General features: G+C 47.0%; 1 protein-coding gene across 1 annotated transcript; it reads right to left on the bottom strand.

The window, feature by feature from the left end:
- Positions 1-9,991: 9,991 nt before the first annotated feature.
- LOC119815492 (1,25-dihydroxyvitamin D(3) 24-hydroxylase, mitochondrial) lies at positions 9,992-25,276 on the bottom strand. The gene is made up of 12 exons (XM_038331637.1): positions 25,019-25,276; positions 24,666-24,856; positions 23,774-23,867; positions 21,411-21,507; positions 18,482-18,573; positions 17,424-17,535; positions 16,005-16,150; positions 13,021-13,187; positions 12,191-12,269; positions 11,394-11,591; positions 11,176-11,295; positions 9,992-10,058 (listed from the first exon to the last, which is right to left on the bottom strand). Exons 1-11 carry the CDS (start codon positions 25,274-25,276, stop codon positions 11,185-11,187), a joined length of 1,545 nt encoding a protein of 514 aa, XP_038187565.1. The 3' UTR covers positions 9,992-10,058; positions 11,176-11,184.
- Between the last annotated feature and the right edge of the window lie 283 nt (positions 25,277-25,559).

Raw genomic sequence — 25,559 nt, 5'->3', positions numbered from 1 at the left:
AGGTGCCGCTGTTCGCACTGCGGCTGCTCTCCCAGGGTGGTCAGTTATGCTCCACCTGGTGTTTCCTGTTGTCAGGACTTTGCCTTGTTTGTGTAAGCCCGGCTTCTAGAGGTTCCCTTGTTCTCCCATCTGCTCATTCACGGAGCTGTGGTTTATCTATGGCGATCTCTGTACGGATGGGGGCCATTGTATGCAATGGAGTAAGCAATGTGACTAACCAAGAGAGACTCCCCTGCCAACAAGATTCACAATTGCACAGCCCCCAGAAATTCAGGGGTATATGTGAGGTAGATGTATAGCCATCAGGTTGTTATGGTTTTGTGTTCTGGGGTCATAAGGAATGTTGTGTTCCTGGGCCAGGTTTATCATTCACTGAAAGGAAAAGTGTCAACACACAGGAGATGTATTTTCACAGGAAGGACAGAGGACAGCGAGTCAGAGACAGACACAGGAGGTGGAGGATGAGGGAGAAGGGGAAGGGAAGTAGAAAAAGGGAGCAGGGACATTTGTCCCAGAGGAGACTGACCTGGCACATAGAAAAATGGCTGTTTATAGCCGGGCAGTGGTGGCGCACACCTTTAATCCCAGCACTCGGGAGGCAGAGGCAGGCGGATCTCTGTGAGTTCGAGGCCAGCCTGGTCTACAAGAGCTAGTTCCAGGATAGGCTCTAAAAAAGCTGCAGAGAAACCCTGTCTCGAAAAACCAAAAAAAAAAAAGAAATAAGAAAAAAAATGGCTGTTTATAAAGGCAAAGGGGAACCCCCATGTTAGGATGAGGTGTTTAATTTTAATTGGGTATGCTAATTACATGAGCCAAAGGGGGCTTTTGATTGTTGGACTTCAATACTTTGATAGCTGGACCTTAGTAGTCAGCCTCAGGAGGAGGAATTGGCCAAATAAGGGAATAGACCTTGGTGGCTGGCTTTAGGAATATAATCTAATAGTTTTTTTTAGCAAAGCAGAGGGAATGGGGGAGAGGGGCATGTGAGTTTCTTGCGGTTTCATAATGTTCGTTCAGGATCCCAGGTGCAAGCCTGTCCTTCTTCTGTTGGGTAAAATTTGGCAGGCTCAGCGTTCATCCTTCCCTGCTCAGGGGCACCGCAATCCAATCCCAGCGCAAAAGTGCAACCAGCAACCAGAGTCAAAAGAATAGTAAACTAATGACTACTGGAAAGATAGTAAGAAATGAAGTTTTAAGTTCTTTCGGTGAATCTTCTAGAAAATAGGAATCTTCTAGAAAATAGCTACCTACCGTTGGTTCATTTGTTTGCTTGAGACAAGCTGGCTTTGAACCCGTGGTCCCTCAGACTTCTGAAAGCCAGGATTTTAGGAGCCACACACAGCTGACACTAGTGAATCTTTGACTACCACCCGTTAGTTCAGGCTCCTTAGCACCTACTGTATACACATTAGCTTGCAGGCTCAGTTGGGTGAGTACCTTAGAAGCATATCTGCGCCCCAGTCTTCATGGTTAAAAAAAAAGATGACATCAACAGCCAGACCAAACCTGCAGACTGAGGATTCACCTTGGCACCTCAATTTTCTACAAACTGTCAGAAGTTGCTGGAAATTTGAGGGGGTATCCATTGGGCCACGTAAATGCATGACAGTCACCAAGGGCAGGGTGGGGGATCTTTATTTTTTCCTACAGTAGCATTTACATCCCATTAAGCAGAGGCTCCTAGTTATGTAATAAGAAATAAAATGTTTTAACTTATTTAAATATGTTAATTTATTTAATATATTTAACGAATCTGTCTCTAAAAACCACACTAACCACATCACCATTTCCCCCATTGACGGGGAGTGCTGATGTAAGGTCCACAGAAATGGCTATTGGAAGACATGACTTACTAATCAATACATCTCCAGAGGAATTTGAACATTGGCAGGAAAGTCTGTGCATTCCCCAAGCTTTGCCTAATACCCTGGAAAGATTCTTTCTAGATGGGATAACGGGAAACTACAGTTGGGGGTCAGGATAAACTTAATTACCTTGATGGGTCACAATTTGGTTGGCCTAAAGAATTTGGCCAGAAAGCCAATTCTACTGTCAAGCCATATTGAAAAATGTGATCACCAGCAATTGGTAACTATTTCTACAAATCTCTGGGGTTTCAGCTTCTACTGTGGACATTTGTGAAGTCTCGGGGGAGATATAAACGTGTGTGGGAAGAACACATATTCATTTTGGCCCTCCTTCCCGTGAACAGAGTTAGCATCGGATGCTTGGTATTTTGTCGTATCCTTCAAAGGTAGTTACAGTCCGAAAGTGTTAGTCATGGAGCTCTAGATTGTACCTCCCAGCCAGGGTGCTGTCACCTCCCGGGAGATGTGTGACGTCTTTGGTTGTCGTAACTGAAACAGGGTACCCTTGGCTTCTAGTGTGGCTGAGGCCGAGTGGCTGTGGAATGTTCTATCATGCACAGGGTAGTCCCTCAGCAAAGAACCAGCTGGCCCTAAATGCCAGTCGTGCTGAGGTCAAGACACTCCGACCTGCAGAGAATACGTGCCGAGGATACGTGCTGGCCTGCGGTGGTGTCTCCTTTGTGCTGCAACAAATACAGCTCACCAGAGGATCAGAGAGTGGAGGCCCCTTGCTTCTGAAGATTTCGGAGAGGTAAGAACTAATGGCTGGCTCTTCGCCCCTTAATATCTGACTCCGGGTTTTAATTTACTAAGACTAATTAGTACTGTGTTGAACTGTCCTGGATAATTTATTAAAAGTAAATACTATGCAGATTTGGGGCAATGGCTCAATTTGTAAAGCATGAGAACCTGAGCTTGAGTCACCCCCCCCTCCGGTGCCCCATAGGAAATCTTGACACAGTGGCTTGCGTTTGTAATCCTAGGGCTGGTGAAGGCTGAAGACAGGAGGCTCCCCCAGGCTCCTTAGCCAGCATGCCGAATCAGAGAACTCCATGTTCAGAGAGAGACCCTGCTTCAGAAAGCAAACTGAGGGAGGGACTGAGGCAGATGCGTGACGCTGAGCTCTGTCCTCCACACACAAGCACATGCATGTACACATGCATGAACACAAACACGGAAGCCTATGCAATGTAAATAATGAAAGGGCAGTGTTCGAGACCTTGGACTTTACAAGGGCTGTCGTTGACTGTCCTGATCTCCTGGTCTTAGGCACATGAGCACAGCTGCTGTGAATTCACAAGGGCACAGGCGTGTCAGATTCGGAAGACACTTTTAAAGCCAGTCTCCCCATCCTCTGGCTCTTGTTACTTTCCTCCTCCTTTACATGGTGTTCTCTGAACCCTGGTGGTGGTGTGTGTGTGTGTATGTATGTGCATGTGTGTCCTGTGTGTGCGTGCATATGTGCCGTGTGTGAGTGTATGTGTGTGTGTGTGTGATATGTTAGTTTTTGCCAACTCACCGCAAACCTAGACATACCCAAGAAGAAGAAACCTCAGTTGATGAATTGCCTCTATCAGGCTGACCTATGGCCCTATCTGTGGGACATTTTCCTGCTTGCTAAATGCCATAGGTGGGCTCAGCCCTGTGTGGGCAGTGCCTTCCCTGAGGGAGGCCTGGACTGTAGAAGGACCGTAGTTGAGCATGATTCTGGCAGCGAGTCACTTACCAGTGTTCCTCTTTGGTTTCCTCTTCAAGCTCCTTCCTTGGGGGCCTGCAATGGCACCCATTGATGATGGACCCATAAGCCGAGGCGCCCCTTCTGTCCCTGAGGGGCTTTTGGTCTGGTCTTTATGACAGCTACAGAAAAGCAGAGGAGTCATATAGGCCGCCTCTCATTTTTAAGTCAAGTTTTATTAAGCATTTGTTATTCTCAGCTGTTAATTCTGTAACTCTCACCAAACATTTTAGAAGGGACATTTTAATCTTTTCTAAAAAAATCTTATTTGCAGAAATTCTGTGCCTAAGTGGCGACACAAGTGTGAGCAACTGTGTGTGAATGCGTCCATTGTTGAAAGGCCGAAGCACGGATTTGGGCCCCACAGCAGTTTCCCGAGAACAGCCTGAAACAGACAGCTGTGGCTGAGGTCGACATCGTGGTTGCTAACCCGTCCTTTAGCACCCCAGTCTTCTCCTCCATCCCTGTGATCTGTTTTAAAACATTGAAGATAACTTTTATGTCATCTAGTTTTGGAAAAAAAAGGGTTCAACTCTTGTGTCTTCTGCCCAGGCTACAGAAATGGGGATGGCGTGGGTGGGTGGGCAGGGGAAAGATAAGCTAAAAGAAACATAGATAAATGAAATACCCAGGAGAGAGGGCTCAGCAGTTCAGAGTGCTGACCGCTCTTTCAGGGGACCCTGGAGTTCAGTTCTCATAATGCTGGGCAGCTCCCAGACACCTGGAATTCCAGCCCCAAGGGATCTGATGTTTCTGGTTGCCGCAGGCTCCTGTGCACACAGTCACACATGTACACATAGTTTTAAAAATCAAAATAAATCTTTAAAAAGAAATTAAGACATTTACCATTGAAATGAAGTACAGACCCCAAAGATTTGTCCTTTGAAAAACTAAAAACTTTAGTCTGGTTTTTGAGGCATAGGGGAAGCCTTAAAGGCAATGCTAAGAGCCAGGCGGCAGTGGTGACACACACCTTTAATCCCAGCACTCCTGGGAGGCAGAGGCAGGTGGATCTCTGTGAGTTTGAGGCCAGCCTGGTCTACAGAGTGAGTTCTAGGACAGCCAGGGCTATTACAAAGAAAAACCCTGTCTTGAAAAACCAAACCAACCAACCAAACAAACAAAAAACAAAAACAAAAAAAAACGCTAAGAATAAAATCCCTTAGAATTAGAAGGTGTTTTAAAAACCACAAGAAAATATACCAAGCATCTCTGTGACATGTTTGTAAGGCTGAGGCTGACAATCTTCTACAAAATAAAGCAACTCATTTAAACTGACCCCAAAAGACAAAGGAAACCTGAACAAAACCGCAGCCATGAGAGAATAGAAGTGGTTGCCAAACACCCATGGGGCCTGGACCAGGGCTGGCTAGCAGGCAGATGTGCTCCCAGGAACCCAGGGCTGGCTAGCAGGCAGATGTGCTCCCAGGAGCCCAGGGCTGGCTAGCAGGCAGATGTGCTCCCAGGAGCCCCAGGGCTGGCTAGCAGGCAGATGTGCTTCCAGGAGCCCCAGGGCTAGCTAGCAGGCAGATGTGCTCCCAGGAGCCCTAGATTGCATTCATTGCTCAGTGGCTGCCATACTGAAATTCTTAATTTTTTTTAAATTTAGAATCTCATATTTATTTTGTTCTGGGCACTACAGATTATTTTACAGGCAAGATTCAAGTTATGTTTTAAGGTACAGATAATTTAAAGCCTTAAGAAAAGAAAAAAAGTTACTGAATTTGTTTTTGACAAGATCAGTGTTACTAGTGTTCTTTACAAACTCCCAAGGTCTCTTGGTAAAAGTCATGTAGAAATCTGTGGGTAAAATGTGATTTCATTGGACTTGCCAGGGTAGGAAGGACCTACTGAAGTGTTATACTGACCTATACAATAGATGTCCCCTCTTTCAGGGATGTTTACTGATTTTCTTCTTCTGCTTCCAACAAGGAATATGCTGGACAGGCTTTCTGTAGTTCATGCTAGGGAAGTTGATGAGTTAACTATTTTAAGCTTTTCCGGAACTTGGAGACTTTTAAAGTCTTAATACAAATTTTTTTTCCAGGTCACTGGCTAGTGAACCGTGGAAAGCTTTGGCAAGTTGACATGTTGATTGCCCAAAGGAGGATTCAGCAAGACTCTTCCGGAAGCTCTAAGAAAGCAGTTTGAATCGTAGCGTTAGGAACCTCAAGCGGTTTTCTGTAGCTATGGTCTAGCCAGCGCTCTTCCTCTAGTGCATGGGTTGATTGTGGCAGATCTCTGTGAGTTCAAGGCCAGCTGGGTCTACAGAGTAAGTTCTAGGACAGCTAGGGCTGTTTCACAGAGAAACCCTGTCTTGAAAAACCAAAAGAAAAGGGAAAAAGAGAATTTCAGTTGTTCAGTTGAATTAATAACCTGCTTAAGTTACTGAGTGAAAATCCACATCACCACGAAATAACCTGCTTAAGTTACTGAGTGAAAATCCACATCACCGCGACCTTAAAGCCCCGTGTCTCACCTTTTATCCACTTCTGTGTTTTCCTGCTTGCAAGGAGGATTTGTAGACCGGATTTTCTGTTCGTTGTTTTGTCTTTTTGTTTTGTTGAGGTAGGGTCTCAATATGTAGCTCTGGTTGGCTTGGGACTCACTATGTCTGGAAGTCAAGGGTGGTACTACACATTAGTACTCGAAAGGTAAGGTGGGAACCACAGGTTCGAGGCCAGTCTGAGCTACATGGAGAGACCCAGTGGGCGCAGGATAATGGCCAGCTGTTACTTCATAGCTCCAGCTTTGATATCAAGAATACTAGATAAGCAAATAGAAAAACAGGCTGATTCCCTCTTCCAGTTCTGTTGACAAACATTGCCCAGAACTTGGGAACCTCTATCTTGCCTTCTCACCTAATTCCAGAAGCTTCTCTGGGCTTCTCTGGGCTGTTTCAGAGCTGCCACCAGCCAATTGGTGTTGGTGTGTGTGTGTGTGTGTGTGTGTGTGTGTGTGTGTGTGCACGCACGTGACTTTCCTTACTGCTGTGCTAAAACACCAGACGAAACAACTTGAAGAAGGCAGGGTTTGTTTTGGCTCGCGATTGAGGCTGTGGTCCATCCTGGTGGGGAAGGCATGGCTGGCACCAAGCATGTGATGGGGCTGCTCACACTGTGTCCACAGTGGGGAAGCGGAGGGATGGGTGCCAGTGCCCAGCTGGTTTCCTCTTTGTTTGCTCCAGGACCCCAGCCCATGAGATGGGGGCCACACAAATTCTCTACTCAGTCACACCCAACTAAAAACACACCGAAGGATACGCCCGAGGTGTTGCCATGTTTACTCAAAATTCCAGCAAATGACTGAAGAAGCATTCACCATAAATGAATTGAAATGTAAATTAATGTAAATTCTACTCGTCGAAAGGAAAACAAATGCTTGATGAACATGTACGATGGAAATTGTAAAAGAGAAAAATCTTTCAAAAGGGAAAAAGGGGGTGACGGATGCAGAAGGATAAAACAAACCATCCATTTTCTGGGCATGTTAGAGAGAGCTCTTGGCTCCATATTAATCCATATTAATTCTTATGTCCTGGCCCTTAGCCCCTCCATCCCCCAGGGCAAATCTGTCACCTCCTCACTTTGTTCCAGGTTTGCTAAGTGCATCACACGCCGTTTTCACTTGGGAAAAGAATGAATACATGGCAGGAAAGGCCAGTTCGCAGAATTGGGTCTTTATGTTAAAGGAGTGGAGAGCCAGTCACAGAGTAGGAATGAGATGGAGTCGAGATTGAGAAGAGCTGGGCATGGTTGTATGTGGCTGTAACCCCAGCACTCAGGAGATGGAGGCAGGATTGTTAGTTCAAGTTTGGCTTCATAGCAAGTCTGAAGTCGGCCTGCATTACCTGAGGGCAGAGCAGAGCAAGAAGGACAGAGACAGAAGGACAGAGAGACTGGGAGAGGCAGCCAGCCAGCCAGCCAGCCAGCCACACACACACACACACACACACACACCACACACACACACACACAGATGGAGGACAAGAATTGATGGTGAGTTGCTGGAACTATAATTGTGGCCGAGGGGAGAAACAGTAGAGGCTACAGCCGGCAGGATGGCGATGGTGGTTATACTATATTAATGTAAATATAAACAAACGTAAAATACCAGGTGTCCATGTGTTTGAACACTTGGTCCCCAGCTGGTGCTGTTTTGGGAGGTGGGATCTGGCTGGAGGACCTCTGAGGGCCGTAGCCTGGCCCCACTTCCTTCTGGTGTGCAGAGATGTGAGCCGGCCATTTTCTGCTCCTTCTGCCCCAGCAGACACAGCCTGGTTTTTGCCTGTATACCTTCCCTGCCTTGAGGAACTGACTGTATCCCTATCACGCCAGATAAGTCCACCTCCCTTACACTGACTCTTGTCAGGTCATGGTGACCACATAAACGCTGACATTGTGGTAGGAAATATGGACAAGTGACTTGAAAAGCCAGGAAGAGCAGAAGCTGGAGTTAATTTTGTTATTAAGGGGCCCTCTTTCAGTCAAGGGGCTGTCAAAATCTGAACTTTCGTACTGGCAGTGAGGGCTTGTAAAATGACCATACACCACACAGTTTCTACTATTAAAACAACGTTCAACCCTTGAAGAGCAGTCATCCGAGGCATAACAAAGAGAAAAAAATCTCTCTGGTATTTAAATTAAAAAAATTCATTCTTACTTTCAAAGAATTCTAAGATATAAAATATAAGGACTGGCTAAAGGGTTCGGTGGTAAAGGTGCTTGCTGCTAAGCTTGAGAACGTGTTTGATCCTGAGCACATGCATGCTAAAAAGAGAGAAACACCCGCTAAGTTGTCTTCTGACCTCCCATGTGTGATGTGGCAGGGGTTCCCTCCAATAAATGAATAAATAAATAAAGTAATTGTTTTTAGAAAGACAAACGTGTAAAAACAAAATCTGACAACAAGGGTGTACTTGTTTATTTTACCTTTTATTTTCTGGCAGTCCTGGGGCTTGAACCCAGGCCTCACATAGACTAGGCGAACACTCTTGCCACAGAACTGCATCTTTAGTCTCTGGATTGATAACTCTAAAAATAACCTCAGAAGAGAGAGAAGGCACATACCGATACTAGCCGTACACACATATTCATTCAGATGTACATATGGATGCATATTTCGAATTATCCTAAAACCATAACCTAAAAGGGAAATCTTTACCAAATATACAGACATAAACAGTAAACTTCTATAGAAAACAGTGCTGGTTAGAAAATGCGCAAGTCACGCGTAAACATTTCTAAGTTTGTGAGCAGTGCATAATTCCACATTTTGCGCTGATGACGTCATGCTTTCCCGGGGGGGGGGGGGCGCTCAAGTCACACTGCACAAGCTGCACAGGTAGTCTCGAAGTACACATCTATTACCGTTATCACCTTGAATAGACAAAGAAATTAAGGCACGGAAAGTCCCATTCTTAGAGTTTTAATGAATACCTTTGAGCGGTGTCTAAATCTCAGGACACAGCCCCGCACCCTGTGTCTTCTCTGTGAAAGCAGACTGAAGCCTAGAGCCCACAATCACACATATATGTACACTCTCACACATGTGCCAGCACACACACAGTTTAGAAACTGCTGATTTCATTCATCCACACTCCAAGACCGTGGAGGAAAAGGGTACTAATGACATAAAAGCTACAGAGTCCCCTGCATGAGCAAGGCATTCTCAAACAAGGAGCTGGCTTCACTAAAGAACTTCTCAAAATAGTCAGTTTGTAATCCCTAACCACATTTCCCCTTGTGTGCAGGAAAATTAGCTGTAGAGCCTTTCCTAACGTTTAGCTCTGTTGACAGCTGACGTTTCCGCAAAAATGGCATGAAACAGAGCTATAATGAATGGGCTGTCAGACCATCTCAGATCCCCAGACAATTAAGCCATAGTAGGACTTTCTTTGTAAACTGGCAATGAGAATTAAGGATGCTTTTTTGGGTTTCATAGCAAAAACGCTTAGCAACCTTTGCTAGAATGGCTGACCATCAGGAATGGCTGACTGTTGGCCTCCCAGTGACATCACAAAAGAGGGATGGGCAGCAGGTTAAGTCCACAGAAGGGAGGAGGGTTGTGATTGGCCGATGTAAACCAATGGTAAGGTCTTGAACAAGTCCACAGAAGGGAGGAGGGTTGTGATTGGCCGATGTAAACCAATGGTAAGGTCTGGGGGTGGGGCTGGCATGCCCACACTTCAGGGGCTTCCCTGAGCTGACGGCCTCTGTAAACATCATCGAGTAGACAACAGCTTCTAGAATAGTTCTACAGAAGGCACTGTGCGCCATCCATGGCAGGCTGTCCCAGGCTCAGGTCCTTGATGTTTGCCATCTAGGAACACCGAAGCCATAAGCACTGTTCTTGAAGAAAGGGAAAGATTGTTGTTCTTGATCTCGGTGGGAAAAAAAAAAGTCTGGAAAATCAAGTAGACACCCATCATAGGTCACACAGGATACTTCAATCATCTGAAAACAAAAAACTAAAATTAAAATTGCCACAGGTATCTGCCAAAAGTGTAGCTGACTGAGTGAAATGTGCCCTCCTGCCTTCCTGATGCCTGGGGCTTGTAATTAACACTCCTTCCGCCATCGCCACTTCATGTGGCCTCTCAAAGTTTGACATGTTTTCTATCACATACAGACACCATGGAAGTATTTCTGTATTTCTTGGGACCTCATTCAGAAGCTCCAACAATAACTGTGTTACTCTAAATAATCCACCCACCTCCATGGCTTCCTCTCTTGACCTTAATCACATTGTTGGAAAGACAGAGCGAGAGAGGCTGGCTTCAAGCACGAACATGTGGCTGTCAAGCCACAGGTTGGAGATGTCACCATCCACATCAGACAACAAAGTGTCCCCATATCACTTCTGGCCACATTACTGGTTTTGAGATCATTGTAATGTGCATTGGGAGAGACCAACCAGACTGACAAAGCTCAGAGTTTACTGCAGAAGCAATTTCTTAGCATAGGGCTTGAGTGACATTCTCAGGCCCAAGCTAAAAGAAAGAAAACAGTTCAGTAGTTTAAAAAAGAACTAGTATGTGGGGCTGGAGAGATGGGAGATGGCTCAGTGGTTAAGAGCATTGCCTGCTCTTCCAAAGGTCCTGAGTTCAATTCCCAGCAACCACATGGTGACTCACAACCATCTGTAATGGGGTCTGGTGCCCTCTTCTGGCCTGCAGGCATACACACAGACAGAATATTGTATACATAATAAATAAATAAATAAATAAAAAGGAACTAGTATGTGGGGCTGGAGAGATGGCTTCATGGCCAAGGACACAGTTGCAGAGGACCTGAGCTGGGTTCCCAGCACCCACGTCATCTGGGCAGCTCATAGTCACCTGTAACTCCAGATCCAGGGCATCTGATGCCCTCTTCTGACTTAAGTGGGTATCCACACGCCTGGGGCACACAAACACACACATTCATAATAAAATCTATTAAAAAGAAAGGAAGGAAGGAGGAGAAAGAGGGGAGAGGTAGGAAGAAATAAAGATAAGTCTAGACATCTTCAAGCTTGGCTCGCTCCTGGCCAGGTAAGGCACCTAAGGGCATCAGGGACCCACACACTCACCTTAGCCTCCTACCGTGGACAGAATGCAATGGGCAGTTCCCGGTTGGGTACCAGGATGCCGAGATGCAGCATCTCGACAGGTTCATTGTCTGTAGCCACAATCTTATATTTTTGGATGATCTGTAACACACATTGAGACAAAAGCAGAATTAACTCTCTCTCTCCATGCCTTGTGGAATAGCCCAGAATGTGTTTCTAAAAACCCAGTGAACTTTTACCCAGCAAAGAGCCAAGTGGAGCTGTAGCTCAGCCAGTCGTCGCCCGATGCACATCCTCTTCCCAAGGCCAAATGGGAGGTGGGCAAAGGGATTGATCTTTTTCTCCTTTTGAAGCCAGCGTTCAGGTTTAAACTGACTGGAATCTTCAAAGTTGTCTTCATTGGAGCCCAGCACCTGGGTATTTAGCATTAACACCGTCTAAAAAACACACAGAAAGAGATGATACTTTCAAAAATCAGAAGCCAAAATAATTCACAGAAACACAGTAATGATGGCTGTATTGCTTGCCATGTTAGTGAGAGTATGATGTATGTTTATATGTGTGGGGTAGCACATGGACCCGTGTGCACACACAGAGGCAAGAGGAAGGCGCCTGATGTCCTCTATCACACTTGACCTTAGTCCTTTGAGGCAGGGTTTCTCCATGAACCTCGATTTACGCTGGCAGTCAGCAAGGCCCATGGGTCCTCTGCCTGTCCTGCACGATGCTCACCCAAACAACCACATCCGATTTTCTACACGGGTATTGGGGATTCAAACCCAGGTCCTCACACATGCACAGCATAAACTGACCTACTGAAACCCCTCCCCAGTCCCAGAGCTCTTCATGTTTGGGTTTCATGCTCATGATCACCTCCTCTCTCTCCGTTTTCTGGATGAAGAGGAGGGTGAATCTTTCTATGGATCTCCAGAATGAATGCTTTCCTGGTGAAAAGTTTCGGGAAGATGGGATAAACACCTGGGAAGTCTAACCTTGTCAGGTTTTGCTAAGGAACAGATGTGTAAATTCTACTTACTCCTTTGGGCAAAGTGTATTCACCCAGTACTGTCGGCTTGTCCAGAGTCCGAGTTGTAAACGGCACACTTGGGGTAAGCCTGAAAAATCACAACTGGAGCTGTAAAGGTGGCCACAGACCACACTCGGATGTGGCATTAGGAACAGAATGAGAAGTGGAGGTGCTGTCAAAGTCCAGTCAGGGTGAGAAAGAAACCCTCTCTCTTATCCTGAGGGGCTACTGGCCACCGACAGCTGCTGGGGAACTGAGGGAAGGCGAAGGATCTGTGTGGAGTTGGGGGAGGGGTGAATATGATCAAGATACAGTGTATGAATCCACAAAGAATTCAGTTTTTTAAAAAAACAAGTCCCTCCTTCTCAATGTTTGCCTCTTCTTTCTTATAACATTAGTTAAATCCCTTCTACAAGGCTGGCTAGTGGCTCATCGATTATTCTGTTCTCTTCTACAAGGCTGGCTAGTGGTTCATTGATTATTTTGTTCCCCAGGAAGAGCTAGAGGCTAAAAGACCAAGAGGTCAGTCTCTGTGTCTTCTTGCTCCGCCTTAATCTCCAACCCTACAACCAACCACAGCAGGCTCCCTCCTACTGACAGCGCCCATCACAGGCAGGCTGTAGGGCTGGCCCCTGAGGGCTGTAAAGTGAAGAATAGAAACCGAGGCCCTTCTCTCTAGCTTGATAGATGCCTATAATCAGCCAGGGAAGGGAGCTTGAGGAGAGCCATCCAGAGGTGTCACTGTTATGGTCTAAGAGAATTCTTTTCTAGTGACATAATGTATTGCCCAAAGCAAAAGAGACCCTTTCTTAAGTATTGACTCAGAGGCCTGTCCTTACCTCATGGACTCTTTTAGACAGGCTTTTAAGTAGGGCATATTCCTCACATCTTCCCCCCGGGGCATCTGGTTCCCGGGCAACATGCTCTGGATTTCCAGAAGAAGTCTCTCTTGCACATGGGGATTCCGGGATAGATTGTAGAGAACCCACATCAAGCTGTTGGCTGTCTGAAAGGCAAACAGATAAGAGAGTCTGCCAATCAATCCGCCATCAGGTGAGCCAAAGGTCACATTTAGAACCACAGTGGAACTGCTTGAGCGCGAACAAATGCGTACTACTGACAAGAGCTGGGTAAATGTAGGGACTATCGGGGCTCATTTCAGACCTAAACGTGATTCCAGCATGGCCTCAAAGTAAAAATTGAAGTAGAACTTGCGTAGTGGGCAAAACTTGATATAAAACTTGAGTACAGAAAGGGCAGAAACGCTCTAGTGGGGCCGGTGAAAGCCTTTCTAAAGATATTTCCCCAATGCAATTGAAGGCACAACGCGTTGCCTTTCTGGAATCTAATACAAGTTCTTCTGGCTACACCCTAAATTATCCACGGACATGGAAAGGGTTCTAGCCGCATGCAAAATTCTTCATTTGAGAATGCAATACCCTGCCAAAAAAGGATGGGGGACAGGAGATAAATTCTAATATCGAATTGAGTACGCTAAGAAGCCAGAGGCAGTTTGTGACAAAGGCTAGTGACCTTTTAAGGGGATCTTTGGTGTCATTCCTGGAGGTAATAAGGAACAGTCACCATAGTCACCAGCAGGAGTGAGATGCACGTGGGGCTCCTCAGCTGACTTAAACCCAACAGGCTCCTAAACATGGCGGTCATGTCCTCCCTCTGCAGACACAAAGGCGCTGGGACTGATACCGTGGCCCGCTCTCACACTATTGGGCAGAGCACAAGACGGGTCAGAGCCAGCTGGTATTTATTATTTTTGGAAGAACATGCCTCCCAGGCAGGCTTCTTCATGTCAGAGGGCCAGTGGCTTTGGTTGCAAATAAACCGTGGATGGCATTATTACAGAGCAGGAAGAGGGTGGGGCCTCCACATTAAAGGCAATCGAGCCTCTCTGATCCACCCAAGGTGGCTTTCAGAATAAATGGGACTGGAAAGGAAATGGATCAGGTGTATAACCATATCAGCGAGCGGCTCACCACAAGTGTCAAATAGGGCTCCATGGGGCTGGGTAAGTGCAGTTTACACCACATCCAGGGGACACTGTCTGGGCCCCTCAGGAAGACGGCAGAGCTTAATTCCAGGGGAAGTGGGTAAGGAAACCTCAAGGGCTCAGCCTGTCCTGGCACGACCTTGGTTGGGAGGGGCACCTGTCTCCTTAACTGACCTCTCTAGCAAACTTGCTCTCCACCCACCAGCTATAGTCCACTTGTCAAAGCCTAAACTGGCCAGCTTACTCCCTTGCTTAGAAAATGTTCCTTCATGGTAAATACCACTATCTGAAGTAGCCATGTGTGCTTTCACATCCGCTCTCTCCTCCCCGCTGCCATCTAAGTTCTAGAGAGGAACGAGACTTTGCCTCTCATTCCTAGAGGTTTTTTAAGGGCCGGGCACATAGTAGGGGCTCTATAGTTCTCGACCTTTTTCATTTGCTCAGTAAGCTTTTTTTTTTTTTTTTTTTTTTTTTTTTTTTTTTTTTTTTTTTTTTTTTTTTTTTTTTTTTTTTCTCTGCAGCTTTTTTAGAGCCTGTCCTGGAGCTAGCTCTTGTAGACCAGGCTGGCCTCGAACTCACAGATATCCGCCTGCCTCTGCCTCCCGAGTGCTGGGATTAAAGGCGTGCGCCACCACCGCCCGGCTCAGTAAGCGTTTGTTGACCGCCTTATAAAGGCCATGTGCTCCTTTGTGTCCCTGGAATGACTCGCTGCGGACAAAGCAAGGCAACAGCTTTCATGGAATTCACACTTCAAACAGAGGAACCATGGCCCTTGTTGCTCTGTGGAAAGGCCTGCCATTCAACCTCACAGGGAGGTCAGATCACTGCTTCTGTCAGTCTCCTGCAGTGAGGGGGAGCAAGGGGTGTGCTCCTAAAACAGGGACCCTGCCTTTCTCCTTCCAGAAGCCTTGAAAGGGGGAAATGCAAAGAAGCAATCAACCGGGGAGGTTTCTGCCTGGAGGCTTTAAGGGGCACAGAATGTGGGACTTTGAGGAGTCTGAGTACCCGTCACACCAGTGACCGCTTTAGACAGGAGTGGGAGGCGGCTGCTTGGAGAATCTAGGAGAATCAGCTGGTGGATTGCACATGAGCTGCTGCATTTAAATCAAAACCAAGCCGCCCCAAGCTCATCTTGTTGGTACTTTGAAGCAGTAAATGTATTATTGGTCTGGAAGACTGTATTCCGATTTTTATCTCATCTTATTTAAAATACAATCATGGGAATAGTCTGAGTTATTACTAAAAGACATCCGTGTGTGTGTTCATGTCGGGGCACATGTATGTACATGCATGTGGAGGTTGGAGGCTGACATCAGGCATCTTCCGTAACCACTCTCTACCTTATCGTTTGAGGTGGGGCTCTCACTGGACTAGCTACACTGCCGGTCCCCTGCGGCCTCCTTTCTCCACGTCCCCAGCCCTGGCATTACCCGTCTGGGCCACCTCACCTGGCTTTTTTTTTTTTTTTTAAAATCAGGTCCTCATGGATGCACAGACAGCACTTTACCAACTGAGCTATCTCTCCATCCCTCAAGCTTGAGAAACTTATCTTGTCAGATCATTGGCTTCCAAATTCCCCGGTCAGTTCCGATATCCACCAGGGTGCTGGCCAGAGCCTACTCAGTACGCTATAGCCCCTGCCAAGCCCTTAAGCACCAAGAGGCCAAGCTTTGCGTCCCCCACGGCGCTCACTATGGGATGCTTACTGCTGATTTCGCAAGACTGTAGCTACTCGGGTAATTCTGGTGGAGAGAATGATTTCCACAGCTGCTTAAAAACACTCAGCGTTTAGCCAACCGAGTCCCCTCCCACCCTCACCGTCTCCACCGCAGCCAGCTGGAGCTCCGTGACAGCCGCGTACAGTTCTTTCTTGGAAAGATGATTGTGGTGGTAAATGTCACAAAGGAAATCTGTGCCAGGCTGCTGGGAATATTTCTCCAGGCGGTTGTCGATGCAAGGCTTTACTGTGTGACAGAGTCAGAAAGGAGAGAGAGCCTGAAAATTCGGGTGAGGGTGAGAACCCAAGAAGACTTTGCAACACTGAGTCTTTTCAGGGACATTGACAATTTACTAGACAGGTGCCCAGTGACTATTCTCGCTACACTGGCAAGGACTGGTCAAGGCCGACATGGATGGACTTCTCAGGATCCGCAGGAGCATCTTCTAAAAGTGTTGATTTGGAATCAGTGATTGGGGAGCCTGAAGCCAGTCTCTCTCTTTCTTCAGACTGGGACTCACTATGTACCCCTAGCTGGTCTGGAGCTTGCTCTGTAGCCCAGGCTGGCCTTAGCTATCTGCCTGGCTCTGCCTCTAGAGTGCTGGTACCACCCACATAGTGCACACACCACTATGTATGGCCTTGAAGTCTGCATTTCTATCAAACCCTGCACAGGTGCTCCTAGTCTATAGTCACTTTCTAATGAACAAGAGCTCAGCGCCCAGAAGGAATCAGCATGAGAGGGGATGAAAACTGGCCTTATGTGCATATTCTAAACTTGGCTGTGGACATTACTAACCATACACACAAGTACAGTGCCTGGGAACGCTGTTGACACTCAAACTATTTAGCATTTATGAAACACTCAGACAACTGTCTCACTCCAACTCATTATGTGGGCAGACACCAAATTAAAATCACCATGGAGCTAGTGGACAGGGTGATTGCCTGTGGTGTAGCTCACATTTCAGACTGAAGCATGTCCTGGTCTTGGGAAAGCTACTTCAGTGTGTCTCAGGACCATTGCTTGGGGACTCTTGGAAGAGTTGACGGTGTGGGTTTACGTAAGGGTTAAACATATACACGACTCCTAATACCCCATGTCATGGAGCAGAAACAGCCCTAACCACCAAAATACTGTAATCTACCCAATGTTTGTGCGCACTAAACGTTGTACCAAAGTGGGAATTGCTGCCAGTCATTATTTTAAAGATGGCACAGTCAAGGATGAGAAGGTGGTGACACGCAGGCCTAAGCTACCACACACGGACTCGAGGCTGTCTCGGAAACTCTTCCTTGAGCCACCTTCAGCTGGCAGAATGGGTGACAGAAAGCTGCTTCCCGCTGCCCCTCCCCCCGCCCCACTATGCTCATGACTTTGGAAAGCTGTAGAGAGGAACAGAAGCATTGTCATGGGAAGATCATGACGACCCAGTCAGGTAGAGCACACGAGGCCTGTCCTGGGCACAGGGTCAGGACAACTGGATTGCCCTGGGCAGTGGGAAGGGAGGCTCTTTCACCTGATTTGAAAATGGTGTCCCAGGCCAGAGTGTGTGCCTGCCACACTTTGGTGTTGAGGCTCTTGTGCAGCTCCACGGGGGTCACCATCATCTTCCCAAATGTGCTCATCATCTGGAAGAAACACAAGAACTTGGACCCTGCATTCTTCTCTCTAAGCCAGTGTTCTCTTGGAGAGGGAGGGTCCTAAATCAGACTCCTGCATCTCCAAAAGTTCAAAGGCCCTCTGGCTCCCTCATATCTCAAAGATGGCTTTGTGCTCTGTGTTTAATGAAAAGTATAAGTCTCATGACCCTTCTGATACATACACACACACATACATTCACATTCAGACATATGCACACATACACACAAACATAAACACACATACATACACACACACACATTTGGTTATATTAGGAATCAAACCTAGGGCCTTTTGGTTGCTAAAAAGGCATCCATGATAGAGCTAAGCTATATTCCTTTTATTTTATTTTTTTATTTTGAGACAAAGGATCATTACATTGCCTAGGCTGCCCTTACACTCACTGTGCGGCCCCAACCCGTTTCAAACTTGGAATTATGTTGCCTCAGCACCTCGACCATGCAGCTGGTATGACAGGCCTGCGCCACCACCCCAGTTTTTATATGGTCTAATTGCAAAGGAAGAAGAAAGAGCTGGAGAACTATAATTTGTCTATTGAGTCCAGCTTCTGAATACCACAGAATCCTTAGCTGATCCCAAAATCAATTTCACTGCTACTATGATATCTCAAGATACCCACACTATTGAAAAATATAAAATCTGAAACATTCTGAAACTTTAAAAAGGTACCTTTGAACCAAGTGACCATTAGTCGAGACACCTTAAATACATTTAAAACAATTTTTTTGTAGTAAAATAACTTTGCCTAGACTGATAAAAAATAGGCTTTTTGTATGTTTGTGATTGGTGCACATGAATATATCAAAATATAGATATCAAAGTGAATGGACTAATATGAAAATACGTAGGCGTATACACTCCTCCTTGGGAGACGCAGGGACAGGCTCTGTTAGGCTGCCCAGAGAGACGGCTTACCGTCTTGATGGCCGTAATGAAGGTCAGAGCTTCTTCCTCAGCATTCTTCTGGAGGAGCCCAAATCTCTTCTCATACAACACGAGGCAGATGCCTGTCATTGAGAATAATCGTTCCTGTTATTTAATCATAGCACACCAGAGTCTATGATTAGCCGGCTATTAAAGACTGAGTCCTGTGTCTCATGACATTGTGGTCTCTTCTGGAAGGAAACCGACATGTCAAAGAGTGAGAAAGGAGGCCAGGGACACTCTCTTCTCCCTCGAGACATCATTTCTGGGAACAAATGACCCATGAGCTTCCCATCCTGACGAGAGACGCACCGTCCCATCAGTCTCGGAGAGGTAAGGACAGAGGTGTGTATCACTGGCTCAGAGACCTGCGCCGCTTTGACTCAGGCTGTTGGGGATGCAGAAGTCGCCATGAGAAAAAGGGCTGGAAAAGGATGAGCTAAGGACTAAGGTCCCGTACCTGCCAGGAACTGGGCCAGCACAGGACAGGCGTTTCTCTGTTCTGTTTTTCATTTAATAATGTTGTTTAGGTTCAACCTATTTTCAAATAAGATTCCTTAGTCTTTAAAACTTTTTACATAGAGAAAATTTGAATTCTAGGGTACCCATGCCCCCTGAATTAGATGTGGTGATTGAACATGTTGTTTTAATTACTTTCTCCTTGACTGTGTGTCCACACGGGGATGTATGTGGGTTGGTGTGGGTGGCAGCATCTGTAACAGTGTTTAGTTCCCATGATGCTTTGCATCTGTACCATAGCATTAATCTAAGAATGATGACGTTGCCCTACATGACCATGACACATTACTAATGTCCCTGAGAGCTTGGCCTGTTCTTTACTAGAGCCACTCACTATGTGGTTGTTTAGAAAGCCCCCCACTTGTCTTAAAGGGTACCTTCTGTAACTGTTAATTTTCCTGATTGAATGCATCCTGTTTAAGCTTTCAGTAGCCTTTTTATCCCACAAGGCCTGACTTGGGTACCACCAGGAGCCTGTGGCACAGCTCTGGGACGTCCCCTGACTGCGAAGCAGTGTCCCTCACTTATTCTTACAGCTATGCGCACAATTGTGAAGCTGATCTTGAAGTTATGAGGCGTTATTGTTTCCCTTCAAGGTAAACTTAGATCAGTGATTGGGAATGTTCCCTAAATGCAGAGGCTTTAAGTGGTCATGGCAAAATCCTGTATAGGAAGAGTCATGAATGGATAAAGATCGTTTAGAAAATGACCATTCACAAAAACTACAGTAAAATCAACATCAAACTTCCTTGTTTATGAACACCTAGGATTAATAACTAGTTGGTCCTCTCTGGGAAAGTTCCTTAAGATCGCAGGGTTTGGGGCTTATCAGCACAGAACGGTACCACGGACCCAGCAGTTCTGACCCACTCACACAACCCTGTGGTTTTGAAGACAAGGCAGAGAGGTGGATTCAGCCAGGAAGTACTGCTTTCCCAATTGTGGGCATTATTTTGGGTGTACATTGCAAACTCATGCCACGAAGTTTGTATGCCTGCGCAAATGCAGCTGCTGTTTGTACAAGGTCAACTCTTACTCTTGCTCTTACCCCAGTTTACCCCTGACTTGTACAGCGCTTTTCCCATAACACAACTCCAGTTTTATCCAGGGCATCCAGTTAAGAAATCAGGTCTATAGGCAAGAAATCAAGGTGGATCTGGAATTTTGATAATAATCCTGAGGCCCCAGGACAGCTTCAGTAGCTACGTGACCCAATTTTGGAAAAAGGGAAATAAACTTTCCCCCTGATTTTTGAGACAGGATATTGCTGTGTAGCCCAGGCTAGCCTTGAGTTCATGTCCATCCTCCTGCCCCAGTTTCCTCAATGCTAGGACTACAGGCATGAGCTAGCACACCAATCCTACCAATCTACTCTTTTGACTTTTTAGATCTCTCTCTCTCTCTCTCTCTGTGTGTGTGTGTGTGTGCACATGTGCGTGTGTGTGCCTGTGTAAAGTGTGTGATTATAGGGGCATGTATGCCCCCCCACACTGAGCACGTGGATATTAGAGGACAACCTTTGATGCTGGTCCTCCCTTCTACTTTGTTGGAGACAGGGTCCCTTGTAGATTGTGATTTCATACACCAGTCTAGCTGGCCTGAGAGCTTCCCGGGATTCCCTTCCCCCTGCCTCCCATCTTGCCACAGGAGCCCTGGGATCACAGACTTGTGCTCCTGTGTCTGACTTGGTGTGAGTTCTGGAGATTTGAACTCAGGTCTTCATGTTTGCACGCAGACCTTTTTCTGCTCAGTTACCTCCCCAGTGCTCTCTTTGGTCTCTGGATGCAAAGGCAGCAGAGCAGTCTATTTTTATTTCCTGGTTTCCCTGTTGTCTCTGTGTAGAGTGCAGAGGCAAAGGGAGGGGCAGCTGCTGTTGCTTTGCCTCCAGCCAACACGCTAAGAGCATCCTTCACACCTGTGCCTTCACACCTGTGCCTTCACACCTGTGCCTAGGTGGGGGCTTTGCACTCCCGGCTCCACTGTCTGGAACTCTCATCCAAAGAGGCCTTTCCAGCTTCCTCTTTTCCTGACTTTCGTCTCCTTAGTGAAGAGGACTCCCCTTAGCAAGGTCCACTCAAGGCCCACATGTCGGCTCTTTGGTCCTTTAAATGTCCTGTATCTGTCACTCTAGAATTGTAGGTTGTAAAGCCAAAGACACGGTCCACTTTGTCCCTCACTGTGTCCCTAGTACTTAACAATGGCTGGCATATAGGATTTGTTTAATAAATGCTTGTTGGATGACTTCATAAACAACCTATATTACAAGTCATAACTAAAATGGGTTTGTATGGGTTAGTCCGAGTTGTTGATCATCTATCGTTACGGAAGTATAAGAAGAGCTCAGTTTCATCCCCCAGATCTCTGGCAAACTTAAACGAACAGGACTACAGAGTCAACTTACTTTCAAAGGACCATTTGTTCAGCTCACTGTACAAGTCTGTGATGCGGCCTTCTTTGTCACACAGCTCGTCTATCCTCCCCATAAAATCAGCCAAGACCTTGAAAGAAAGCAACCAGGAAAGACACATCTTTACGTCACTGAAGGGACAGAGAAAGTTCAAGCTGGGGCGTTCATTGGAGGGTATCTCTGCTGTTGGTGGTGACTGGCACTAATTATACACTGTCTTCTCCAGGTCTGTCCCTCACTGTTTCCTAAGCTCTTCCTGTCGCCACTGAAACTCAAGTTTTAGGCTCATCTCAAGGGTATTTCTGGCAATTGTTTTATGTTCACGAGTGTGTGTGTGTGTGTGTGTGTGTGTGTGTGTGTGAGAGAGAGAGAGAGAGAGAGAGAGAGAGAGAGAGGTATGTATGTGGGTGGGTGGGTGGCATGTGTCAATGTGCTCACGTGTGGAGGGCAGTGGTTGACATTTGGTGTTTACTTCTGTTGCCCCACATCCTAATGTTTGAGATAAGGTCTCTCATTGAACCTGAAGTTCTGAAATGTGGCTGACCAGCCAGGCCAATGAGCTCCTAGGGATCCTCCTGTTTCTACCCCCACTCCCGCACACACCAGTACTGGGATTTGAACTCCATGACTGGAGTACACACACATGCACCAGTTCTGGGGTTTGAACTCAGGTCTCCATGAAAGAGCGCAAGCCCTTTACTGGCTGAGCCATCTTCCCAGCTCTGGTTCTGATCCTCTAAGAAGAAAAGCATCCTTTGTGGGCAGACTGGGTGGGTGAACCCGAGGGCAGAGTCAGACTAACTGGAACAGCCGCTCAGGTATGGTGGCGAAGTTGGGAGTGGCATCTCCACGCTGCACTTCCACATCTGGGCAGAAACCCGTCTTCCCACCAGCTGTTTGTGTGAAGTATGTGGAATTTGGAGCCAGGAAACCTACAAGTTCTAGACATAGCTTCCTCAGTAGATAGAACTGCAACTTTGGGACAGTTATACAAGCTGCTGGACTCCAAAACCAGAGCCTGAGGTGACAGGCCTCACACTTGTGAAGTGTGTCTGGGACCACACGTGGTTATAAAGTGTGCTATCTTAGCTGACCTGCACTGCAACCTCGCAAGGCAGGAGGCACAGCCATTGCTCCCATTTTCCACATCACAGATGAGAAACAGTTCAGAGATGCTATGTTACTTGTCCCAATAACTGACGACCTGCTAAGCTATACCCAAGAGAAGGGGTGAGTGGTTGGAGGCCTGCAGGTAACAAACGGGCATGCTTAGCTTGCTTATGTAATGCATTTAAAAGTAATTTGAATTTTATATGAAAAAGCCAAGGGAAGAAAAAAGGAAAGTAAGAAAGAAGGAAATCTGAGTGTGGGGGTTCACCTTTAACCCAAGTGCTAGGGAGGCAAAAGCAGGTGGATCTGTATGAGTTTGAAACATAGAAAACTCCAAGCCAGTAGAGACTACATGGGGGGAGGCCCTGTCTCAAAGAAAAAGGAAAAAAAAAGAAAGAAAACCCAAGAAATTTCACATGTATGGATTTCCACAACCTGGCTTATTAACACATCCCTATTACTACCACAAGATGACCCTGGGTGTGTACCACCACATGACAATAGCTAGCTGGGTTTGGAGCAGTTATCCCCTCTAGAAAAGGCTTAATTATGCAGCTTGTTAAACGTCCGACTTGGAGCTTGCATTACTGTGTTATATTAATTATCCGGTTTTCTAGAGCTCCTAAGCTGTAGGAGCCCATCTGGGTCCAGGTCCAACTCAAATCAACCTCCAACATGAACAAGACTAAGAAGAGACACTGTATCCTTAAGCCTGCTGCATGGCCCCCTGTTGGCTCCATGCTGTTGCTAAAGTCCTTTAGCATGGTATAAAGTCATTCTTGGGGCTGGCTGGTGAGATGGCTCAGTGGTTAAGAGCACTGACTGCTCCTCCAGAGGTCCCAGGTTCAATTCCCAGCACCCACATAGCAGCTTGCAGCTGTCTGTAGCTCCAATTCAAGAGAATCTGACATCATTATACCAATGTGCATGAAATAAAGTTAAATAAAGTTTTTAATTAAAAAAAAATAAAGTCATTCTTAAGGGTAAGGTTTGCCCATTGTCGGGGATCTTTTCCGCATCATCCATCGGCATGGAATGTGAAATCTCCGGACACACCATGCCATTTTATCCCACTCCGTTGTCAGAAGACTAGCCTACAGGAGTACTCCCCACCCCGTACCCTCATTCTCCTCTCTGTGTGCCTATTCTGACTGCAAAGGCCCCTCAAAGGTTGTGCCCCAAAGACTAATCAGCAGCCCTCTGTCCTGGAGAGCCCAGGGAAAGCTGGCCCCAGTATACGCACACACCTCATTGATCTTATTGTCCAGTTTCATGATCTCCACCGGCTTCATCAGTTTCTTTTGGAAGGCGCTGCGGATCCTCTGCCACTCTCTTCCTTCCCTGCGGAGACGGATTGGGTTTAGGGCGCCCCGGAAAGAAGCAGCGCAGCGATTCGCGGAGCACCGGGAGTAAGCTAACCCTGCAGGTTGCCAGGGAAATTCTCAGGAACCTTAGCACGCTTTGAATATGCACAGCTGTCCATTAGGGACCCGAGAGGGGCTCCCAGCGTTCTTCTGCTACCTAGGGGAGCTGATGGCTGTTAATGGTTGATGGGGAAGGGATAGTCATTTTTCTTCAATAGTGTAGGCTCCGACCAAGTTGACAGGCTCTAAATAACCCCACCCATGCTCGTGCAAGCAACCTCAGGGAATCATAAACACCAACAAAAGCGACATAAAATTAGAATGGGGAGTTGTTGGGATCAGGGAGAGTCTCCGCGGGAGTGAGAGGGGGGATCAAAGAGAAGACGCATGATGAAAGCGACCAGAAATTTTATATGTGTATATAATATATATATGTATATATATAATATATACGTTATATACACTTGATTTGACATTAGGGTTAAATCTTGCCTATATTAATACCAGGAACATGAAGCTAAATTAAAAGAGATTGGAGCTTTAGGTATGTCCTGGTGGGGAGGCTGGCATGTGTGCATCCCCTCACTGTAGGGCTCTTTGGGGAGACCCACGACTACACTATAATTTAAGGATTGCTCAGGCGCTCATTGGAGCAGGGGCTTTTGTATTCGTTCTGCATAAGAAAAGTCCAACCCTAGGAAACTCTAACTACCCCCTTCCCTACTGTCCCGCATGTCCTGGCCCCCACCGTCTCCACCCCGCGGGGGACACTCACAGGATCAGCAGCCCGTAGCCCTCGTTGCGGTGGTCCCGATAGGCTTTCCAGGGTTTGATCTCCAGTCTCTGGGGATGCGCGCTCTCCGTCCGGTATAGAGCTTCTAGCAGGCTCGGCGAGCCCAGGTGCACCGAGTCGAAGGAGCCCAGCTTCATCCGGAAAATCTGGCCGTACTTCTTGTGGTACTCTACCTGCAGAGGGGCGGGCCTAATGCCATCAGCACGCACCCTTTGGTGCTGGGGGCGCTTTTTCCTTGAGCCGCTGCCGGGCCGCCTGAGCTCCCTTTCCCCTCACCCCCGTCTGGCCACTCCGACCGGAAGGAATAGGGAAGAGGGGAGTGACAAGTTATTTACCAGAGTGTCATGCTGTTTCTTCAGGCCACCTTTCCAAAGAATCTCCAGTAGACTGCCTAGCAGTGGCCAGTTGGTTGGTCCAGGCAGGGAGGTGGCGTCCCGACTCTCACCACCTGTCACCAGCGGGCAGAGGGGTACCTCTTTTGGCTCTCGGGAAGCGTACGCCTTGGATGTCACCCCTCTAGGGGGCTGCCCAAGGTCCCGCAGCCGGCTCAGGAAGGCGATCAGAGAACGCCTTTTGTCAATGGGGCAACTCATAGTAGCAGGAGACACGTGGGTTACGAGGAGAAACAGGCACTGGAAGGGGTAAAGTGTTTTGGAGGTGGTGTTGGGTTCTGAAGTCTTGGCGATTTGGGAAGAGAGGCAAACAGAACCCGGTGTGGTGGAGTGGTGCAGATGCCCAGGGATGCTGCAAAGTTCAGCGGCTTAGGGCACAGGTGACTGCCCTGAGCTGGCCACAGGGGCTGGAGAAGAGCAGCCGGGGTTTGGTAGCTCTGAGTTGAGTCCTCAGTGGGTCTCCAAATTTGACTTCTCCGGTCTG

This window comes from Arvicola amphibius, chromosome 5, assembly GCF_903992535.2.
Source record: "Arvicola amphibius chromosome 5, mArvAmp1.2, whole genome shotgun sequence".
Taxonomy (NCBI): Eukaryota; Metazoa; Chordata; class Mammalia; order Rodentia; family Cricetidae; genus Arvicola; species Arvicola amphibius.
This window is presented reverse-complemented; position numbering and strand designations above follow the sequence as displayed.